The sequence below is a fragment of the Pteronotus mesoamericanus genome, unplaced genomic scaffold, assembly GCF_021234165.1.
Source record: "Pteronotus mesoamericanus isolate MK-2021 breed Mesoamerican mustached bat unplaced genomic scaffold, CSHL_Meso_final contig_101, whole genome shotgun sequence".
In the NCBI taxonomy this organism is placed as follows: Eukaryota; Metazoa; Chordata; class Mammalia; order Chiroptera; family Mormoopidae; genus Pteronotus; species Pteronotus mesoamericanus.
Window position 1 is genome coordinate 19,748,429 of NW_026555001.1, and position 23,906 is coordinate 19,772,334.

Below are 23,906 nucleotides of genomic sequence, written 5' to 3' on the forward strand. Positions count from 1 at the left end.
GGGTTCGATGCCTGGTCAGGACGCATTCAGGAGGCAACTGATTGATTTTTCTCTCTCGTCTCTCTCTCTCTCTTTTTCTTGCTCTCCACCCTCCTCCCAAAAAAATCAATAAAATGTAGCCTCAGGTGTGGATTTAAAAAAGAGAGAGACAGGTTTGCCTTGAATTTTAGTGAAGAAGATTCTTGGATCACAAGGAATTGGTAACGTTTAGAAATTAAGCTATTCATACTGTTGGATGTAGCTCTGAAGAGCATTCATTTGCTTATCTGGGAAACAATGTTGAGTATATCTCCCTCTACCTCTGCTATAGGTTTCTTTTAATATTGAAATGATACAATGATTATGAAAGAATATATTTGGCTAATTGTAATCTATTATGTAAATATGAGCTATAGTTTTTATTATTAATTTATTAAGAAGGGAGAAAATATGAAAATTTACTCCCTTGGATTTAATAATAATGTTTGCTTTAAGAAAGCAAATCTCAAGTATTTTCTAGATATGTCTTAAAGAACAAAGGCAATGCATATTTAATACATCATCTCAGTAACTTGTTGGTTTCAAAAAAATTGGTTTTACCATAATATATTGTACTTCAAATAAACCTTCACTTACATTTAGACTCCAAAAAACCCGAATGAAGCCATGCTGAGAAATGAGACTTAAAGGTCGCAAAGCTCTGAGGCCCAGCAATATTCTTAAATGCTTTCTGAATCACCAGTTGAAAATGACATGATATAAATCTATGGCAATGTTTTATATCCCAATTTTTTTAAATCAATAGTCATTCATCTTGCCCTGACTGGTGTGGCTCAGTGTGTTGAGCGTCATCCTACAAAGCAAAAAGTTCACCAGTTCGATTCCCAGTCAGGACACGTGCCTGGTTTGTGGGCCAAGTCCCCAGTTGCTGAAGTGCGAGAAGCAGCAGCAGATCAATGTTTCTCTCGCACATCAATGTTTCTCTCCCTTTCTTTTTCCCTCCCTTCCCCTCTCTCTAAAAATAAATAAATAAATAAAATCTTTAAGATAATAATCATTCATCTTTACTTATTAAACTATTCAGCTAATCAAAATATGCTAGACCCCTTTTTCCTGGGTGAACAAGGATTATTGTCTGATGTGGAGGAGGGAGCATTTCACAAAGCCCACTTTGAGGAGGCTTAGCTTTACTTACCCTCCCCTGTTGGATTTGCAGATTGCAGAGGCCATAAAGAAAGGTTCAATGAATGACTTGTATCTTCACTACATCTTCATGGACAATGCCTTCGAACTCCCCACCGGCCTTGGCTTACAACTGCAGGTGTCTTCCTCTGGAATCATCACTCCCGGGATGAAGACTGGGATGAAAGTGGAAAGAGACAATGTAAGACTCTGTTCCCCTTTTGATTCCTCCAGTTGTGCTTTTCATCCAGGGTGCATATCTTGTGCATTTTTCAAGTGTGTTTCCAGCTCAAGGTGAGGTGCCTGTCAATGTAGTCACCTCATTAACGTTGATGAAAAACTTTAAAAGAACATGTATGAAGGACCCATGGACATGGACAACAGAGTGGGAATTGACTGTGGGAGTCGGAGGAGGCGGTGAGATGGGTGAAGGAGGACAAAGGGGGAAAATTGAGACAGCTGTAATAGAATAAACATGATTTAAAAGTAAAAAATTAAAAAAATAAAATAAAAAGTCATGTGAAAAAAAGAGAAGAAAAATTTAGGGATCCACTAGGTTGCTCCATCTTCCTAGCTCCCATGGGGCATGGCAGCCACATGAGAACTCAGCTATTCCCTCACTGCATGAGGATTCCTGTTGGCTTTTTATCTTATGCTAAAAGTTAACTTGGGCACTTCCTAGTCCTAGATATCAGTGTTGTCTGGCTCTGAAAGACTGAGAACTTGGCTTTTCTTCCTTTAAATAAATCCTAGTAATATTTCCTGAGGTGTGAGCCATCCAGAGATGTTTGCCCAGGGATGGGAATGGTGGTTGATTTGACCGCAGAGGCCTGAGTTATTTAACAAAGCTGAATAGGTCATTTTCTGACTCACAGAAAATACAGACGGAACTGGTGGCAAAGCCCTCTGTGTCTGTGGAGTTTGTGACAAATATGGGCATCGTCATTCCACACTTTGCTAAGAACGGTGTCCAAATGAACATGAACTTCTTCCATGAGACAGGCCTGACAGCACGAATCGCCCCAGGTCCTGGGCGTCTGAAGTTCATCATTGAAGCTCCAAAGAGGCCAGTCAAACTGTTCAGCATCAGGTAATTCTTTCAGTTGGATCTGAGTGGCCAGTTTGAAGGAGAATTACGATTCTATCTGCAGGACTTGGCCAGACTAGACAGCTAACAGAGATAATTCTGGCCCTGGTGGGTCTTGGGTGACAGAGGGAGAGAAGGTACTAGATTCCCTATTTTTAACCTAGCCTGCCCTCACTAAATAATTACAATTTCCCAGACTTTCCACATTTCACTAAATGGAGACTTAAGGTCTAGATTGCCTAGTTGTTATCAGGTTATGGTTTTTTGGTTTTTTATTTGTTAATTTGTTTTAAGAATAAAAAAAATAACTCTTGAGAAATCATGCTTGGGAAATGAACATTTTACCCAGAAAAAAATACCAAAGGACATGCTGATTGGTGCTAGCTAGCTCAGTAGATATAGCATGGAAGTCCCCATCTCATGATTATGAGATAGAGAGCCTCATGTTAAGACCTTTATTTTCCATAGTATCCTCAAAGAGTGATTTATCTTAGTTTCTATATTTGGGACACATTAATTTGTTAATTCAAAAATAGTAAAAATATTATTGAATTGCCTAATATAGACCAAGCATGCTGAATGAAGGAACTTACAGTATATAGGAAGGGCATACAAAGAGATGAACAGTAATTGTAAAGTGCGGGCTAAGTTGGGGGATGTGTTAGAAGAGCATGAAGTTCTACTGTGTGGAGCCTATGGGAGTTCAGGAAAGCTTCCTCAAGAAAGTCATACTTGAGCTGATATCTGAAGTTCTGCCAGGGATATTCTGACAAAAGAGAAAGGAATGAGTGTTCCCAAGCAAACAGAAAAGCATTTGGTGGTAGCCTGGAAAAAAATATATGGTTCAGGAACTACAATAAATTCAGTATAGTAACATGCCCAGGGAATGTAATGAGAGATGATATGAGATGCTGGCAAGGCCACTCATTTAAACCATCTTAGGGGGTTTGGACTCTTCTGAAGGCAAAGGTGTTTAAAATGGGAGCATAAATAAAATAAGTTGGTGTTTTAGAAGATGCACTCTGACTCCAGAGTAGAATATTGGTGGGCAGGGGACATGACCAGAGACAGGGAGACCCGTTAGAAGTCTATCACAGTCATACGTGAGTGAGATGCCAGTGGCCTGATGGGTAGAAAGGAGTGAGCTGACTAGAAATTCTTAGAAACGTGAGTACTTAGTGATTGACTGGAAACGGAGGTGAGGCCAAAGAAGGAGGAAAGGGGAGTGGGGGTCCCCTTCTGAAAAAGGGACTAATGTGAAAGAGAAGCTAGTGTGGAGGAAGATGACAAATTCAGGTTTGGATATATTGCATTGGAACCAATTGGAATATCCAGCTGGCAGTTGGGCCAATGGATCTGAGCTCAGTAAAAAGGTCTGAGCTACAAATACAGATTTGAGAGTCTGGCACAGAGAGGTTATTGAAGTCAAACAGTAATTGGTATAGAGTAAAACATGAGGGACTAGGACAGGAACCTGGAGAATATAAACACACGAAGGGGGAGAGAATGAGCAGCAAAGAGTGAGAAGGAGTGACCAGAAATGCAGAAAGAGAGCCAAGGCTGTGAAGAATCACTAAAGCCCAGGAGTTGCCACAGAGGTGGATCGAGCACTTAGGGCTCCAGCCCACAAGCATAGCTGCATCATAGGGCACCACTGAAATAAAGAAACAATACCGAAGAAAGAATATGATCAATCAAAGAAAGCATACTTGGGTGAAACCAAGACACTGTTGAACTTTCTTGCACTGACTAATTTTTTAAGTACACACTTTGGAGAAGGATACTATAATTATTAGATTTCATCAGACTCTAAAGTCTTAATCTGGCCATAAGTGAGCAACTCTACTGAGTGTTTCCAAGAGATCAAGAAAGGTGAAACCTAAAAAAGCCCATTGGAGTTAGGAGCAAGAAGATGATTGGAGATGCTGGTGAAAGCAGTTCCAGAAGCCCAATGAGTGGCAGTCAGATGGAAGTTTAGGGAGAAAGGTGTTGAAAGAAAGTGGAGACCACAAAGACAAATTTCTTGATTGTGGGGGAAACAGGAAGGAGCAGAAGGGAAAGAAAGGGAGTGTGCGTGAGTGTGTGCGTGCGCACACTCATGCATGTAGAATGGGAGAAGACACTAAGTGTGTTTAATGTTCATGGAAAGAAGCAAGTAGAGACTAAGAGATTTCAGATGAAAGGAGACAGGGCACCTGTTACCCTGCATCATAGGAAGGAAGGAAGGAAGGAAGGAAGGAAGGAAGGAAGGAAGGAAGGAAGGAAGGAAGGAAGGGAGGGAGGGAGGGAGGGAGGGAGGGAGGGAGGGAGGGAGGGAGGGAGGAGGAAGGAAGGAAGGAAGGAAGGAAGGAAGGAAGGAAGGAAGGAAGGAAGGAAGGCACACACCTGAGGCCAGGTCCCAGTGACAGTTACTTAACACTGCTGAACCTCTGTTTCCTCTCTAAAAGGAGACCCCTGATGCCTACTGTTGTGGGGATCACAGATAACAAATGTGAAGAACTTAGTGCAGAATCTGAAATATAGAGACAGTGTGATTGTTAGTCTTGTTGATGCTCTTCTTAGTATGATTTGTTTCCGTCTAAATCAAAGAATTTGAGGTGGGTGTGGACAGAGGGGAGATAGGAGGCAGGATAAGAGGGCAATTGCACTATGAGAATCAGTGATGTTCATTTTGATTCATGACTTCAAAATAACTTGGGATTTTTCTTTCTTCACTAGTAACACATTGCATTTGGTCTCTACTACCAAAACACAAGTGATTCCATCTCTAATGGAGAACAGGGAGTCCCGGTCAACCTGCAAGCCTTTCATCACTGGTCTCAACTATTGCACTACGAGCACTTACTCCAACGCCAGTTTCTACTATCCTCTGATCGGAGACACCAGGTCAGACATGCTCAATGTCCCACCCAGCGTCTGCTTACCTTCTACCTCATGGCTACCTAACAGGCCAAAGGAAAACAATGCTATGTGTTGTAGGCCTGTGTCACCAGCCTCAGGGGTTTCCACCATCTTTTAATTATTTAAAACAGTGGTCCTCTACTCAATACATCTGAAAGGTACACAAATTCCTGCCTAAACTTTGAGTCTAGGACTGGGCTCCTCTATAGGTGGGAAAGGAATGGTAGTAGTAAAAGGTGAGGAGTCCTGACCGCTGAGGGAGGTCTTAGCTCAAAAAATAAATAGCAGAAGTAATTCTCTCATTCTCCTCAAGGGACCGATACCCACTGTCACTGAGAACCACTCCTTTAAAAGCAACTCTTTGTAGACGGTGCCCCCTCTTCCTCCCACATGCATTTGGTGAGGGGATCACAACACACATTTCGATTTGCTTCTAATTCAATGTCCTTGTTTCTGAGCCTCCAGGCACATTGGGGTGGCCTTTCCTAGAGCCCACAGGTGTTCAAATCCCTCACCATACTTAATAGCAGCTTGTCTTCAACTCCCTGCCCCCGACTTCCGCAGCTTGTTCTCAGCTTTGCTGACACAACCAGCAACTTCTGCTCTGCTTGTCCAGAAGCCCTGGGAATCCTGGGCTCTGCCCTTTTCATGGGCTCTTGGAGGGACTTGACAGGGATCATAAAGCTCATCATCAGTTAAGGAGAAGAGTCAATCTTAAAATAAGGACTGTGTTTTTGTTGCTGTTGAGGCTGAGTTGCGTTGTTGGCATTCTCATCATCATGGAAAGCTCTAACGTCTCTCCTTATATGCATTGTAGCATCTCTATGTATGAACTAGAACTGAAGCCAACAGGAGAAGTAGAGCAGTATTCTGCCAGTGCAATCTACAATCTCCAGGAAGATGGTGAAGCCTGGGTGGACACGCTGAAGTTTGTAATTCAGGCAGAAGGTAGGTATTCCATCTCTGCTCTCCGTCTCAGGTCCAGGACTCATGAGGAGAACATCTTTAAGGTAATGTGTACGACAAATAGATACTGAGTGCCTGATCCGTGGCAGGCCTATTCTAAGAGCTGAGGCTAGAACAGTAAACAGCAGAGATAGTCCCTGCCTTCATGGAGTTTGTAGTAAATGACCAAAGAAGTAGATATTTAGAATGTCAGAGTGGTGCTAAGGAGAAAGAGAGGACATAGAGGAGTGCAGAGAATTTGAGTAGAGGGAAGAGGCAGGAGAAGGGAAGACAAAGTCTCGCTGCAAAAGGGAGCATAAAAGAGAGATTTGAAGGAGGTAATGGGATAAGCCATATGAAAAGAGCTTTACAGGCCGAGGAGCCAGCAGGTGCAAAGGCCCTGAGACAGGTGTATGTTTGAGGAAAGGAGGGAAGCCAGTATGGATGACACAGAGAGAGCAGGGAGGAGACGAGGTCAGAAAGATAGGACGATGTGGACGAAGGATAGTCTTGTGGGTTTTGGTGAGGACATTGGGTTTTACTACATGAAGTAAAAAGCCCCTGGAGAGTTTTCACCATTTGGTTTATGTTTATTTTGAAGAAAGACTTTAGGAGCACAAAGACAGAGAAATGAGATTGTAGGCTATGGCAACAATCCAGGCCAAAGGTGGTGGGGCTTTGGGTTAGAGTCGTGGCCAAAGAGAGCTGCGAAATGATTGGATTCTGGCCATATTTTGAAGAGGAGGCTGACAAGATGTGCTGATGTAGTGGTTGTTGAGTGTAAGGAAAAAAGGACTCAGGACAACTAAGTTTTTCAGCCTGTGCCACTGAAAAATGGAGATGCCATTCACTGAGATGGAAAAGGACACTGGAGGAGCGGGTTTTAGGGAATGGGGCCAACTCAGATGTTCGCTTTGAAAGATTTCTTAGGTAGGAATAGTGTGTTATCAAATTAAACTAGGAAAAACAAATCCACAGGAGAAATCCACAGGGTGCATGCTGAAAAAAAATATGTCATATGACAATGTTACAAAGGACATAAAATAGGTAAGCCTGTGGATTAGAGGAAACATCGGGACCTTGTCAAAAAGAAAGGAGGGGTTGGGGAGGGATGAGGCAGGGTGGGGTTGGGGCAAAAAACCAGGGACGGTGTCATTGGAGGAGAGTCATGTAGAGATGTCTGACACAGAGGGACCTCGAGCCCTTACTGTTCCCTGAACATGCCGAGTGTTTCCCACAGCAGGTCCTTCGTATTTCCGATTCCCTCTGCCCTGCACATTCCCCCTCAGGATGTAGCAAGGCTCAGCCCTTCTCTTCACTCAAGTCCCTGCCCAAACTTCCCCTTACCAGGGAGAGCTCCTCTGACCACAGCACATGGAACAGCACCTTCTTTATCCCTCTCTAACCTTATTGTCTTATCCAGTTGCAGCTTCTTTATAATATTACTTACTGCATGACATACATAATTTACTTGTTTATTGTCTGGACTCCCCAACTAGGATGCAAGCTCCATGAGGGCAGAGACTCCCTAATGCCTAGCACATGAGAGGCAATCAGTAAATACTTGCAGATCGAACAAATAAATACATAAGCACCACTGAGTTAGAATATGATGGTAAAATCCTGCAGGGTGCCCTCATTTAAGCCCTTGGAGTACCTGGGGTTTCTCTGCCTTTTCTTCTCTTCTGAATACACGTTTTGATTATCTTGTACATTTTTCCAGGTGTAAAGCAGACCGAGGCCTCTATGACATTCAGATATAACCGGCAGACTATGACTTTGTCCAGTGAAATGCAAATTCCAGATGTTGACATTGACCTTGGGGCAGTCTTCAGAGTTAGTAATGAATCTGCTGGTGAAGAAACATCTTATAAACTCACTCTGGACATTCAGAACAAGAAAATCACAGAGGTCACTTTTACCGGCCAGATAAGGTACAGAAGGGTCAGGGTGACCTGACCTGAACTGCTAGTCCTTGTGGTTCTCTCCTATCTACCTTTTCAGCTTTGAAGCTGACCATACTGGGGCATTCCTGGTCTATAGTCTGAGGGGCAAAGAGAGCCCTCAGCATTCTGACCTGCACATGTCCAGTTAGATCTTCCTACCCTTCACTAGACACTTATTATTCATCAGGCCCTGTGCTGGGTGCTTTAAAGAAATGGTCTCAGTCCTCATAATAAACTGCAAGGTAGGTATGAGTTTCCCTGTTTTACACATAAGGAGACGGTAGCTCAGAGGGGTTAAATAATTTGGACAAGGCCATGGAGCTAGTGAATGGTAGCACAGCATTCAAACAGTTTTTGAAAACCTTCTCTTTCTCCCCTACCCACCTGGAAAGTCCTGAATTTGTGCTGAAGTTGACTGAAGAAGTCAATGAGTGTAATCTCTGGTCATTTGCTCTGAGCTATCCAAGCATTTCATTTTCATCACAACAAGTCAAACTTCCGTTTAACCCTGCGTATCTCTTTGGAAGGGACAAAGCCATTGATGTCAACTGATTTTCTTTTCAATAGTTGTGACAAGACGGAAAAAGGCAAAATCAAAGGTGTTATTTCCATACCCCGTTTGCAAGCAGAAGCCAGAAGTGAAACCATTGCCCAGTGGTCTCCCACAACACTCCTCCTCCAGATGGACTCATCTGCTACAGCTTACGGCTCGGGGATTTCCCAGAAGTTGGCCTGGCGATACGGTGCGTGCCTTTCCCCCATGGGAGTGCTTCCACGCGTGCTCTGTACTTGAGTGCAGTTGGTTAGGGGTTGACCGGATACCATTGACAACTATTTCACATGTGTGTTTTCAGATGAAGACAAGATTGAATTTGAATGGAAAACAGGCACCAACGTGGATACCGAAAAAGTGGCTTCCAATTTCCCCATGGATCTCTCTGATTATCCTAAAAGCTTGCACATGTATGCCAATAGTCTCTTGGATCACAGAGTTCCTCAAACAGACGTGACTTTCCGGCACATGGGTTCCAAATTAATAGCTGTAAGTACAAATCAGTCAACAAATACATGGTTATAAGAGTTAATTACATACCCAACCCTGAGTTAGGTGAAGGAGGGGATACAAAGATGGATAAGGCATGCTTCCTACCCCAAGGGCATTTCTTGGGAGAAAAGAAACATTCATGCATGGTTACACAGTTATACAAGGCTGGATATGATAAATACCAAGTGAATATACTCCTAAGCGGAAGAGTTTGCTGTGACTAGATATCAAAGGAAGCTTCAGGACACTGGCTAGGAGTCTGACTATATGATATGTTCCTTTAATAAAATAGAGAAAGCACTCAATGACTGACAACTAAAGATTCATAATTTTCTGTGATTTATTTTTACCTTTTGGTGCATCATCCTGCTTCGTGATTGATCTGTCGAATACGGATTATCACCTGATCTATGTCCATTGCTCTGAAATTCTATTATTTTGTAGACAACAAACACATGGCTCCAGGAGGCATCCATGAGTCTTCCTTATGCCCAGAATTTGCAGCATTACCTCAGTGGCCTAAAAGAGTTGAACCTCCAGAAGATGGGACTGCCAGACTTCCACATCCCAGAAAACCTCTTCTTGAAAAGGTATAAAAAGGAACTGGAAAAATTTCTTAAACCATGCAAAGTAAATGGGAGATTTTACTTAGTATGACTGAGACTCTAATTCATAGTTTTAAGGAAAATAATTTAAGCATTTTAAGGATATTAATAGCTGTGGCATAAACACTGTGGCATTTTTGCATTATTAAACATGAGGCCAGAATGTAAATGCCAACCCAGGCAGAAAGAACCTAAGAAATAATTGAGTGTTCTAGTACGTTCACCCTAAAATGTCTTGTTTACTACAACCTAAGCTAGGAAGCCATCCCATTTTCCTCCATTATTAGTGAATTCCCCCTTTGTTCAGGATCAGAATATACTCATAACTGTTAGACTGGAAAGACTCCAACAGTGTCTAGCGGAACTGTTGACTACCAGTTTGCTGTGGAGTTCCAGAGGGTTGGACAGTCATTGAGCACTGAACGAAGGACACATTCTGAGAGAATATTTCACTTTAGCAATATAGCCTCATCCTTACAGAGAAGTCAGATTCCAAACTACTCAGGCCACTTTCGTATTTACAGAAATGCACATAATGCTTTGCTTTATTTCATGAAAATTAAAAAATAATTGGAGCATGAGCTAAAAAGGCAATAGTCTTCTTCAGATTGACTGTTTTCTGCATGATCTTCAGAGTTAAGAAAGCAAGCAAGTAGTGTTTATCACATGGGCCTTTCCATAGTCTGCAGCTGAGCAGCAAAGTTTCATAGACCACATAAGTGTGAAAGGAAGGCAGTCTGCTAAAGCCCACACATGGGAAGACCCACTGAAGATAAGAGGAAACAGTGACAGCTTCAGAGGATTTAGAAGCCTCCTCCTTCACTGCTAGTGCCTCTGACCAGCAGTCTTCCCTGTGCTGTGCTGACAAGATAGGAGCATGGACCTTAGGCTCATCTAGGGTCTTATCAAGCATCCTCCTACTGGATGGACACCATCCAGTCCCCTATTGGAGTAATGCAATGAACAGTTGATTTACTTACGAAATTTAAAACTCTGCCATTCTACTTTATTCTCATAAGTTATTATAATAGTCCATGATATGTGCATAGTATTGAAAAGATTGTGAACTCATTTGGCTATTTTTCTCATTTGCTATTTAGCTCCACGAGGTGAGCAGGAAGGGCATAATTACCCTCACTACACAGATAACATTACTGAGATGCAGGTGAATTCACTAACATGGCATCACCATCAGTGGAAGCTAACACACTCTATCCCACACCTATGTTCTTTCTTCTTTCCCTATGTCAAGTTGCTTGAATTCAGTTTAGCAAATATGTACCAAGTGCCCCCTGTGTGCAAGATACTAGGCTAGGTACAGTGAGAAGAAAAAAATGGACAAACTGTAACCTTCCCTACCAGGTAGATACCACGTAGACAAGGACAAAGGAGCAAAAAAAAGTTCTAATTATATAAGCAGAATTATGACATGCTCTTTGAGATTGGTGTAAGGGACTGTGTCACTATTAGAACAAGAGAAACTAATTGCAACTTAAACAGGTTGGTACTCATAGGGAAGTGGCCCTTGGAAGGGTTTCAAATGGATGTGCATGTTTGATGGGGGGAAATAAAAGCAAAGGCACTCAGGCATAGGGAGCAGCATAAGGAAACATAAGAATGGGTTTGAGAATGGGGTGCATGTACTATGGTTTGGCAGGTCAGATGGCAGAGAATTTTTGAAGTTCTTGATGTCTAACTATGGGAACATTGTCTTTGTTGTTCATTTCAGTGATGGCCAGGTCAGATACACCTTGAACAAGAACAATGTGAAAATTAATATCCCTTTGCCTTTTGGTGGCAAATCCTCCAAAGATCTAAAGATGGCAGAGACTATTCGGACACCAGTCATCAGCTTGCAATTTTTGGGATTGTACCTGCCATCTCAAGAGTTCCCGGTCCCCACTTTTACCATTCCTATAGTTTATGAACTGCGGGTGCCTCACTTGGGTGTTCTAGACCTCTCCACAAATATCTACAGCAACTTTTACAACTGGTCCGCCTCCTACACTGGTGGCAACACCAGCACAGACCACTTGAGCCTTCAGGCTCGGTACCACATGAAGGCTGACTCTGTGGTTGACCTGTTGTCCTACAGTGTGCAAGGTGAGCCATGCTTGGGTAGAGGGTGCACAGGACTAAGTTATTGCAGGCTCTGATTGGCTAGCTTTCTCCAGGGAGAAAAAAACTTGGGCTTTCTTACAGATATTTTTCTTTCTACTTGGAAGCCCATTCTTTCATTCATTCAACCAATAGAAATATTTATTAAACATATAAAATATATCTAGTATTCTACTAGGCAGTGACAGAGAAAACAGACAGGTAAACTGACGATTAAAATTTAAAGTAAGAGGTGCTATGGTAGCATATTGTGTATAAGTATAAAGTATAGAGGAAACACTTAATAAGGGAACCCAGCAAGGTCTGTAGTGGTCGAGAAGTCTTCCTGCGGGAATGCCTTTTGCTATCATATTTCATGCTCATGTTATAGATGGAGGAGACTATGGCACAACTGACCCAGATCAATGGGGCTTTTTTACTGAAAGTCTTACAAAAACAAAATTGTTCTAGGAATTTATTGCCTAATTTAACCAATGTGATTTAATTTTTTGGTTAGGATCTGGAGAAGCAACATATGACCACAGGAATACATTCACGTTATCATGTGATGGATCTCTACACCACAAATTTCTGGATTCAAAGGTCAAATTCAGTCATGTAGAAAAGATTAGAAACAATCCAGCCTCTAAAGGTTTGCTAACATTCGATGCATCTAGTGCCTGGGGACCAGAGATGTCTGCTTCAGTACACTTGGACTCAAAAAAGAAAGAGCATTTGTATATCAAAGAAGTCAAGATTGATGGGCAGTTCCGAGTCTCTTCCATCTACGCAAAAGGTGCATATGGCCTGTCTTATCAAATGGATCCTACCACTGGCCAGCGCAGCGGAGAGTCCAGTCTAAGGTTTAACTCCACCTTCCTCCAGGGCACCAACCAGATAACAGCAAGTTATGAAGATGGAACTGTCTCCCTCATCTCCATCTCAGATCTGCAAGATGGCATTATTAAAAATACTGCTTCCCTGAAATATCAGAACTACGAGCTGACTCTGAAATCTGACACCAATGGGCAGTATGAGGACTTTGCCACTTCTAACAAAGTAGACATGACCTTCTCTAAGGAAAATGCATTGCTACGTTCTGAGTACCAGGCTGATTACAAGACATTGAGGTTCTTCACCCTGCTTTCTGGATCACTGAATTCCCGTGGGCTTGAAATAAATGCTGACGTCTTGGGCACTGACAAAAGCAATACTGGTGCCCACAAAGCAACACTAAGGATTTCCCAAGACGGAATGTCTACCAGTGCAACGACCAACTTGAAGTATAGTCCCCTGATGTTGGAGAATGAGCTGAATGCAGCCCTGGGACTCTCTGGGGCATCTGTGAAGTTAACAACAAATGGCCGCTTCAGGGAACACCACACAAAATTCAGTCTCGATGGAAAAGCTACCCTCACAGAGGTGTCACTGGGAAGTGTTTATCAGGCCATGATGCTGGGTGTCGACAGCAAAAATATTTTCAACTTCAAAATTAACCAGGAGGGACTTAAGCTTTCAAATGACATGATGGGCTCATATGCTGAAATGAAACTTGACTACACAAACAGTCTGAACATTGCAGGGTTCTCGCTAGATTTCTCCTCAAAACTGGACAATATTTATAGTTCTGACAAGTTTTACAAGCAAATTTTTAATTTCCAGCTACAGCCCTATGCTCTTGTAACTACCTTAAACAACGAGCTGAAATTCAATGCCCTGGATCTGACCAACCATGGGAAACTACAGCTAGAACCCCTGAAGCTGAATGTGGGTGGGAACATAAAAGGAGCCTACCAAAATAATGAAGTAAAGCACATCTACACCGTTTCTTATGCAGACTTGTCGGCAAGTTACAAAGCAGACACTGTAGCCAAAGTACAGGACACAGAGCTGAGCCATGGGCTCAGCATGAACATTGCTGGGCTGGCTTCGGCCATTGACATCAATACCAACTACAATTCGGACTCACTGCGTTTCAGCAATGTTTTCCATTCTGCAATGACCCCTTTTACCATGACCATCGATGTGCATACAAACGGAAACGGGAAACTGGTTCTCTGGGGCGAACACAAGGGGCAACTGTACAGCAAATTCCTCTTGAAAGCAGAACCTCTGGCCCTAACGTTCTCTCATGACTACAAAGGATCCGCGAGTCACCATCTCAGGACCGGAAGGAGCATCAGTACCGCACTTGATCACAAAGTCAGTGCCTTGTTCACCCCAGCTGAGCAGAAGAGCACCTGGAGACTCAAGACCCAGCTGAACAAAAATGAATACAGTCATGAGTTTGATGCTTACAATACAAAAGACAAAGTCGGTGTGGAGCTTACTGGGCGAGCCCTGGCTGACCTCACCGTGCTAGACTCCCCAGTTGAAATGCCATTTTTATTCAGGGATCCTGTCAATGTAATTGATGTCTTGGAGATGAGGGATACTATTGACCAGCCCCAGGAATTCACTGTGGTTGCCTCTGTAAAATATGATAAGAATGAAGATGTTCACACCATCAACCTCCCATTCCTTAACCTCCTGCCAGAACATTTTGAGAAGAGTCGAAAAATAATTATAACTTCACTGGAAGCCATACAGAAAGAATTGAAACGTGTCAATATTGATGAATTTGTGAAGAAATACAGAGCAACCTTAGACAAACTCTCACAGCAAGTTAATGACCAGCTGAATGAAGTCAGTTGGGAGAAACAAGTTTCAAGCGCCAAGGAGAAACTAGCTGCTTTTACAGAAAATTATGGAATTACAGAAAATGATCTAAAAATTGCATTGGACAATGCCCAAATCAATTTTAATGAAAAACTGTCTCAACTACAAACATATGTGATACAATTTGATCAGTATATTAAAGATAATTATGATTTGCATGATTTTAAGACAGCTATGGCTAAGATTATTGATCAAATCATTGAAAAATTGAAAATTCTTGATGAACATTATCATATTCGTGTAAATTTAGTAAAAACAATCCATGATCTGTGTTTGTTTATTGAAAAGATTGATTTTAACAAAACTGGAAGTAGTGCAGAATCTTGGATTCAAAATGTGGATACTAAGTATCAAATCAGAATCCAGGTACAGGAAAAACTGCAACAACTCAAGACACAAATTCATAATATTGACTTCCAGCACCTTGCAGAAAAGTTAAAACAACACGTTGAAGCTATTGATGTCAGAGTGCTTTTAGATCAACTGAAAACTAAAATTACATTTCAAAAAATAAAACAAATGATTAAGCATGTCAAACACTATGTTAAAAATTTCATTGAAGATTTTGAAGTAACTGAGAAATTGAATTCTTTTAGAGCCAAGGTTCACAAGTTAATTAAGATGTATGAAATAGACCGACACATCCAGGTGCTAATGGATAAGTCAGTACAGTTGGCCCATAAATATAAGGTGAAGGAGACTGTTCAGAAGCTGAGCAATGTCCTACAGCAAGTTGGAATAAAAGATCACTTTGAGAAACTGGTTGGGTTTATTGATGATACTGTCACACAGCTTAAAGCATTGTCTTTCAAAAAATTCATTGAAGAAGTAAACAGATTCCTTGACATGTTGATAAAGAAATTAAGGTCATTTAATTACCACCAGTTTGTAGATAAAACCAATAACAAAATCCGTGAGGTGACTCAGAGAATCAATGGTGAAATCCAGGCTCTGGAACTTCCACAGAAAGCAAGGGCACTGAAACTGTTTGTAGAGGACATCAACGCTGTGGTCTCAGATCACCTGGAAAATATAAAAGGCACCAACATAACCTTATTCATTCATTGGTTACAGGAGGCTTTAAATTCAAAATCTTTAAATTACATGAAAGCCAAATTCCAAGAGACCCTAGAAGGTATACGAGACCGAATGTATCAAATGAACTTTCAACAGACAGTTCAGCGATTCCTGTTCCTGGTAGGCCAAGGTTACAGCACAATTGTTACTTCCATTTCTGACTGGTGGAATCTTGTCGCTAAAAGCCTTACTGACTTTGCAGAACAGCATTCTATCCAAGGCTGGGCTGAACGCCTGAAAGCATTGGTAGAACAAGGGTTCACTGTTCCTGAAATCCAGACCACCTTTGGGACAATGCCTGCGTTTGAAGTCAGTCTCCGTGCCCTTCAGGAAGCTACATATCAGACCCCTGACTTCATAGTCCCCCTGACAGATTTGAAGATTCCATCCATTCAGATAAACTTTAAGAAGTTAGGAGATATACAAGTCCCAAGCAAGTTTTCCACGCCAGAATTTACTGTCCTCAACACTTTCCACATTCCCTCCTTTACAATTGATTTGGTAGAAATAAAAGCAAAGATCATCCAAGCCATTGACCAAGTGCTGCACAGCGAGCTGCACTGGCCAGTTCCAGAAGTGCACCTGAGGGATCTGAAGGGGATGGACACTATTCTTGCTAGAATCACTTTGCCAGACTTCCATGTTCCAGAAATCACAATTCCAGAATTTGTAATCCCAAACCTGGACCTCAAAGATTTTCAAGTTCCTGACCTTCACATACCAGATTTCCAGCTTCCCAACATCTCACACACAATCACATTGCCTACTTTTGGCAAGCTCCATAGCGTTTTGAAAATCCAGTCTCCCCTTTTCACATTAGATGCGAACGCTGACGTTCAGAACGTAACGACATCAGTGAACGAGGCAGGGATTATGGCTTCCGTCACTGCCAAAGGAGACTCCAAATTAGAAATTCTCAAATTCGATTTTCAGGCAAATGCACAACTTTCATACCCTGAGGTTAATCCACTCATTCTGAAGGAATCCGTGAGTTTCTCCAGCAAGTACCTGAAAACAGAGCATAAGAGCGAATTGCTATTTTTGGAAAATGCTATTGAGGGAAAATCAAACACAGTGGCAGGTTTACACACAGAAAAAAATACACTGGAGCTCAGTAATGGTGTCCTCGTCAAGATAAAAAATCAGCTTACCCTGGACAGCAACACAAAGTACTTCCACAAATTGAACATCCCCAAACTGGACTTCTCCAGTCAGGCCGACCTGCACAATGAAATCAAGACCCTGTTTGAAGCTCGACACATACAATGGACTTCTTCTGGGAAGGGATCATGGAAATGGGCCTGCCCCACATTCTCAGATGAGGGAACACATGCATCACAAATTAGCTTCGCTGTGAAAGGACCCCTCACGTCCTTCGAGTTGTCTAATAAGATCAACAGCAAACACCTGAGAGTAAACCAAACCTTGGATTATGAATCCAGCTTCCTCGACCTTTACCAGCTGGAAATTCAGTCACAAGTTGAATCCCAGCATGTGGGCCACAGTGTTCTCACTGCTAAAGGCACAGCCCAGCTTAGAGAGAGGAAAGTAGAAGTAACTGGCAACCATGATGCTCATTTGCATGGAACAGTTAGTGGAACTTTGAAGAATTCTCTCTTCTTTTCAGCACAGCCATTTGAGATTACTGCATCCACAAACAATGAAGGAAATCTGAAAGTTAGTTTTCCATTGAAATTGACAGGGAAAATAGACTTCCTGAATAATTATGCACTGTTTCTGAGTCCAAATGCCCAACAAGCAAGTTGGCAAGCCAGTGCCAGGTTCAATCAGTATAAATACAATCAAAATTTCTCTGCTTCAAACAATGAGAACAGTACTGAGGTCCATGTAGGAATAAATGGAGAAGCCAATCTGAATTTCCTAAACATTCCTTTAACAATTCCTGAAACAACTCTACCTTACACAAGACTCACAATTCCTCATGTGAAAGATTTCTCTATATGGGAAAAAACAGGTCTGAAAGAATTCTTGAAAACAACAAAGCAATCATTTGACTTAAGTGTAAAAGCTCAGTATATGAAAAACAAAGACAAACATTCCATACCAATTCCTTTGAATGTATTTATCAATAACATCAATTCCTTCAACAAGCGTTTACAGAAAGCCAGGGACAAGGCATTAAATTGCTTTACCAGTTTCTATAATAATGCAAAAATTAAGTTTGATAAGTACAAAGCTGAAAAATCTCTGAACAAGCAACCGAGGACCTTTCAGATTCCTGGATATACTATTCCAGTAGTCAACGCTGAAATATCTCCATTCACTGTAGAGATGTTGCCATTTGGCTATGTGATCCCAAAAGAGATCAGCCTCCCCAATGTCACCATTCCAGATTCTGGCTTCTATGTGCCCTCACAAAAATTAATCCTAGATATGCCAGACCTTAATGTCCCTAGAAATTTTCTTGAGCTTTCTCTTCCAGAATTCAAGGTATTAAGTATCCCAGACAATATTTTAATTCCAGCCATGGGTAACATTACCTATGATTTTTCCTTTAAATCAAGTGTCATCACCCTGAATACCAATGTTGGACTTTACAACCGATCAGATATTGTTGCTCATTTCCTTACTTATGCTTCTTCTGTCTTTGATGTGCTGCAGTACAAATTAGAGGGCACCTCAAGTTTGACCAGGAGACGGGGGTTGAAGCTAGCCACAGCTCTGTCTCTGAGCAACAAATTTGTGCAAGGCAATCACAACAGCACCATTAGCTTAACCAGGAAAACCACGGAAGCTTCGATGACAACAACAGCCAAAGTCCAAAGTCCAATTTTGAGAATGGATTTCAAGCAAGAACTTAATGGCAATACCAAGTCAAATCCTACTGTCTCTTCATCTATTGAATTAAAGTATGATTTCAATTCTACCAAGCTGTCCTCTACTGCCACAGGGACCGTTGACCACAAGTTCAGATTAGAAAGCCTCACTTCTTACTTTTCCATTGAGTCATCTAACAAAGGAAATATCAAAGGTTCAGTTCTTTTACAGGAATATTCAGGAATGATCGCCAGTGAGGCCAACACTTACTTAAATTCCAAGGGTTCTCGGTCTTCAATGAAGCTACAAGGAGCTTCCAAAGTTGATGGTATCTGGAACCTTGAAGTAAAAGAAAGTTTTGCTGGAGAAGCCACTCTTGAACGCATATATGCCATCTGGGAACACAATACCAAAAACCACTTACAACTAGTGGGCCCCTTTTCGACAGCTGGAGAGCAGACAGGCAAAGCCACTCTGGAACTCTCCCCATGGAAAATGTTGGCCCTTGTTCAGGTCAGTGCAAGTCAGCCCAGTTCCTTCCTTGATCTTGATTACGTCGGCCAGGAAATATCCCTGAATGTTAACACGAAGAACCAGAAGGTTAGCTGGAAAAGTGGGATCAGGGTTCTCTCTGGGTCTCTCCAGAATGAGGTACAGCTTTCCAATGACCAAGAAGAGGCACGCCTTGACATTGCAGGTTCCTTAGAAGGGCACCTACGGTTCCTCTACAATATTGTCCTACCAGTTTATGGTAAGACCTTATGGGAACTCCTAAAGCTGGATGCAACCACCAGTACTGACAGGAAGCAGTTCCTTCATGCTTCAACAGCCCTTGTGTACACCAAAAACCCCAGTGGCTATACTTTCTCTATCCCTGTGCAAGAATTGGCTGATAAATTTGTTATTCCTGGACTGAAACTAAATTATCTGAACTCAGGTTTTGTCACACCTACATTCCAAGTCCCATTTACAGATCTTCAGGTTCCATCCTACCTACTTGACTTCAGTGAAATAAATATCTACAAGAAGCTAAGCACCTCACCATTTGCCCTCAAAGTACCAGCACTGCCCAAAGTGAAATTCCCTGAAGTTGATGTGCTAACAAAGTACTCTCAACCAGAAGACTCTTCAGTTCCATTTTTTGAGATAGCTGTGCCTGAATCTGAGTTAACTATGTCCCAGTTCACCTATCCAAAAAGTATTTCCATTGGTGCTGCTGTTTTTGATCTAAATGAGATGGCTGGCAAGATCGCAGACTTTGAGTTGCCAAACATCACCCTGCCTGAGCAGACTATTAAGATTCCTTCCATGAAGTTTTCTGTACCTGCTGGAATTTACATCCCTTCCTTTGGAGGACTGACTGCACGTTTTGGGGTGGGCTCTCCCCTGTATAATGCTACTTGGAGTGCTGGTTTGAAAAACAAAGAAGATCACATTGAAACATTCCTGGATTCCACGTGCAGCTCAACCATGCAGTTCCTGGCATATAACCTTAGTGGTAAGGAAATGTTCTGACTTCTCCTGTATAATAATTCTATATGTTACATGTTTTCAGTGAGGGTTGTGGACCAAGAATTGTGTATTTAGATATGACTAGAGGCACAATTCCTTTCTATAGCAAAATTTAAAAGAAGAGATACTTACATACCCACATTTAACATCCTGTAGAAAACCTACTGACATTTCGGAAGAATAGGTTCAAAGAAAATAGACTTTTCTGTCATGATTTTATGACTGATAATATCCCCTCTTTATTTTTTTTTTTTAAATATGGGCAGCATGTCTCAAATATGTTAGTAAGCCATTTAAGTTTAGATAGATTTCTCCTGGTTGTCCCAGTGAAAATGTCTGTGTCCTACAGTTATTAATCAAATAAAAAATCTCTCCTATACAGTTGTGGGAACACACAAGACTGAAGATGGCACGTTAGTCTCTAAGGCTAAAGGAACACTGACTCACCATGACATCAGCGCAGAATATAAAGAAGATGGCAAATACCAAGGAGGATTTCTGTATAAAACTTTTATTGAAATTTCATCCCTTCTCACATCATGATTTTTTTTCAGATCTTCATACCCTTTTCATGATGGCTCATCTGATTTTCTTCTTGCAGGGACTGGAAAGGAGAGGTTCGCCTGGACATCACCAGCACAACCTTTACCAATGTCCACCTACGCTACTACTCAGATGGAAATGAGTACTACTCAGCAGCCTTTCCAGCCATAGGCACGGTGGCCATGGACTTGGAAGACGATAACAATACCTTGAAATACAATCTCTACTTCAGCCCTCGGGTGAGTCCCACCTAATGGGTTATACCCCTTAGCAGCAAGTAGAGACTTGGGGCAGATAAATGTAATTCAGCACCATGTATTCTCTCAGGGCTTTTCCAGATTGGGTGAAACACAGCAGTAAGCAGGACAAACTTCTTCTCCTCTGTTCTCCAGGAAATAATACAATGAGTCTCTAATTGATTTTAATTATTAGATGTGCCTTTGACATCATACTACCACTATTATTTCATTACTATTGGGCATATCTAGAAAGAGGAGGGCTATGGCTCACCACATGCCATGAGCAAACTCTGCCATATGCTGAGGATGTCTTCAGATAGTGGTTTTGGGAGTATCTGAGGTTTCACAATGCTTCCCCACAATACAATTTATATATGATATACCAGATTGCTCTGTACTTTACAAACTCTGCCAGGGCCAATTCAAAGGTGCCGTTAGATTTAGCAGATGAGAAGGAGTTAGGAGGTTCTGTTACTGAGGTTTGTCATGGGCTTAGAGAGTGAATGGCTCCTGGTGCTGGTATCCTGCAATAGGTCTTGGCTAGATGGGCTCTGGACATCTTCTTTGTTCGCTACTTCTCTTCTCTTTGAATTAGTCTGCTCCTGGCTCTTTCACTTCCTTCCCCACTTTCCCTGCCTCCCCTTCCTCCTCCTCTGATCTTCAGTCGTAGGAAGGCCTTAATGTTAAGCGTTGCTGTGTAAACGCCATGCATAATTTTATCCTTTCTGAAGCACATGATAAAGAGGAATTAAGAACAGTAGCCTTGTTTAACTGTAAGACAAACACATGAACTGACATAAGAAAGATAAATCCCCTTCAGAATATGAAAGATCCTCTGATCTTTACTTTTAACTGCTAATGAAGTTTTAGTGTAGTATATTATGTAATCAGGATAATTGAAAACATGTTCTCTCTATCCCTTTTTTTCTGGTTTTAGACGTCTCCAGATAAAAAACTCAGCATATTCAAAACTGAGTTTAGGTTCCCTGAATCTAATGAGAAATTTCAGATGAAAGTAAACTGGGAAGAAGAGGCAGTGTCTGAACTGCTCATCTCTCTGAAAGACAACATGCCCAAGGCAACAGGGGCCCTTTATGACTATGTCAATAAGTACCACAAGGAGTGCACAGGACTTGATCTGAGAGATGTTTCTTTAGAACTGAGAGAAAGTCTGCAGAACGCCACTGGGCAGGCCATTCAAGGAGCGGTGATTCTGATTGATGAGGTGGATGAGACATTCAAACACCTGAGGGTAGCCAGAAACGCTGTGAAAACCTATCAGCTGTGGAGTGACAAGGCCCAGCATCTATACCAGGAATTACTGGATCAGGAAGGCCGAGTCGATCTCCAGAGACTACAAAATAAGGTGGTCGACAGCTTAATAAGAGTTACTGGGGAATACAAAATAATAGTCACGCGTCTGATTGGCTCATTCATTGATTACCTGAAGTTCACCAAAGTCCAGCTCCCAGGAAGAGCCAGGACATATACTATAGATGAACTCTGTACTATGGTCATGAAAGAAGTAGGGAAGGTACTGTCCCAGGTACATTCAAAAATCCACAGTGGGTTAGAAATACTGTTTTCCTATTTCCAAGACCTGATGGAAAAATCTGAATTAATCAAGGACCTAAAGATTAAATTTCCTTTTGTTTCAAAAAGTCATAAATTAACAAATGTAACCCTGGAGTATGGAAAACTGTTGAAATATTTATCACAAAATATCCAAAAGGTATTTAATGACCTCCAGTCTAAGAACACTACAGAGATGCTAGGTGATCTTCAGAGATATTTACAAAATGTTTTCCAAGACATAGAAGGAGAAATGAACCGCTTAAAGGAGAAGAAATTTACTAATCTCATTAATGATATCAGTGCAACCTTCAACAGTAATACTCAATATGTTTTTAAATTCCTGAGAGAAAATCTAAATCTTAACTTTGGTAAACTTAATGAACTTATTCAAAACAAACTTCAAGAAGCTTCTGAAGAGTTAGAGCAGATCCACCAGTACAGAAAGGCTCTTCGCAAAGAATATTTTGATTCAAGTGTGGTCAACTGGAAAATGAAATATTATGAACTTGAAGAAAAGGTAATCAACCTGATCAAAAAGTTAGTAGATGTCCTTAAGGACTTCCATTCCAAGTACATTATCAATGACTCTAGCTTTACTTCCCAACTCTCAGATGAAATTGAGCAATTTGTGCAGGATAGTGTCCAGAAATACCTTAGCTTCATTGTCGATGCAGATAGAACAACGAAAGAGAAGATTGTGGAGCTTTCCGCCAGTGCTCAGGAAACAATTAAAAGCTGGACAGCCGCGGTGAAGAGAATCATTATTGATTACTATGAGCAGCTCAAATATAAACTACAGAATTTTTCAGACCAACACTCTGATTACTATGAAAAATTCATTGCTCAGTTCAAAAGATTGATTGACCTGTCCATTCAAAACTACCAGATGTTTCTGAGGTATATCACAGAGTTACTGAAAGAGCTGCAATCGGCCATAGTCAGCGACGTGAACCATCACGTAAAGATTGCTCCGGGAGAATTTACTATCACCTTCTAATTTTTGTAAAGCAATTCTCATTTATTCTTCTACTCCAATTAAGCTTCCTCATAATAGGAAAAAAATCCAAAGTGTAGGCATTGGTATAATTATACACGGAGCCAGTCCTGGAGCAGGCAGCTGACTACAAGCAGAAGCACATGTGAACTGGGCGCACACTGCAGCTGGCGTCAGGTCTCTGAACTCTGGGAAACAACTTTTTTTTTTTTTGCAAGTTAAAGAAAATCAGGATCTGAATTATTTTGCTAAACTAGGGGGAGGGGAGGGAAAACAAATAAATGAATTCTTTATTGTGTATCATACCACTCATTGTGGCTCATTCATATTGAAAGATAGCAAGAGGGTACTGATTCCAATGTCTGATGTTTCAAAGCCTCCAGAAGCACACACTCTGTGTTTAGAGTCACAAAGGGAAAAGGGAGAATTTGTGGAGGGAAATATTTTGCCACTTAAAAAAGAGAAAAAAGAAGAGGTAACTGATTTCAGGGATTGTATTTGCCATGTAGAAAGGAAAAATGATTTGCAGAGGCCTTGACATAATTTGATCTCGAGTCTCATTCATCCTTATGTGCCACCCAACCTTGTTCGCCAACCATCTGCCTTTGCTAGGCAAGGCTCTCTGCTAGACTCTGAGACAAACCAACAAGCCCTTTACTTCACTCAGCCTACCAGGAATAGAG

General features: G+C 41.5%; 1 protein-coding gene across 1 annotated transcript in view; it reads left to right on the forward strand.

The window, feature by feature from the left end:
- APOB (apolipoprotein B) overlaps positions 1-23,528 on the forward strand; it is a 38,929-nt gene extending 15,401 nt beyond the window's left edge. The window contains exons 17-29 of the mRNA XM_054569196.1: positions 1,196-1,363; positions 2,037-2,251; positions 4,967-5,134; positions 5,967-6,097; positions 7,818-8,028; positions 8,608-8,783; positions 8,895-9,082; positions 9,530-9,675; positions 11,420-11,793; positions 12,305-19,858; positions 20,255-20,372; positions 20,474-20,654; positions 21,592-23,528. Coding sequence (XP_054425171.1) covers positions 1,196-1,363; positions 2,037-2,251; positions 4,967-5,134; positions 5,967-6,097; positions 7,818-8,028; positions 8,608-8,783; positions 8,895-9,082; positions 9,530-9,675; positions 11,420-11,793; positions 12,305-19,858; positions 20,255-20,372; positions 20,474-20,654; positions 21,592-23,226 — 11,265 coding nt within the window. The 3' untranslated portion in view covers positions 23,227-23,528. The remainder of the gene's footprint in view (positions 1-1,195; positions 1,364-2,036; positions 2,252-4,966; positions 5,135-5,966; positions 6,098-7,817; positions 8,029-8,607; positions 8,784-8,894; positions 9,083-9,529; positions 9,676-11,419; positions 11,794-12,304; positions 19,859-20,254; positions 20,373-20,473; positions 20,655-21,591) is intronic.
- The last annotated feature ends 378 nt before the right edge of the window (positions 23,529-23,906 follow it).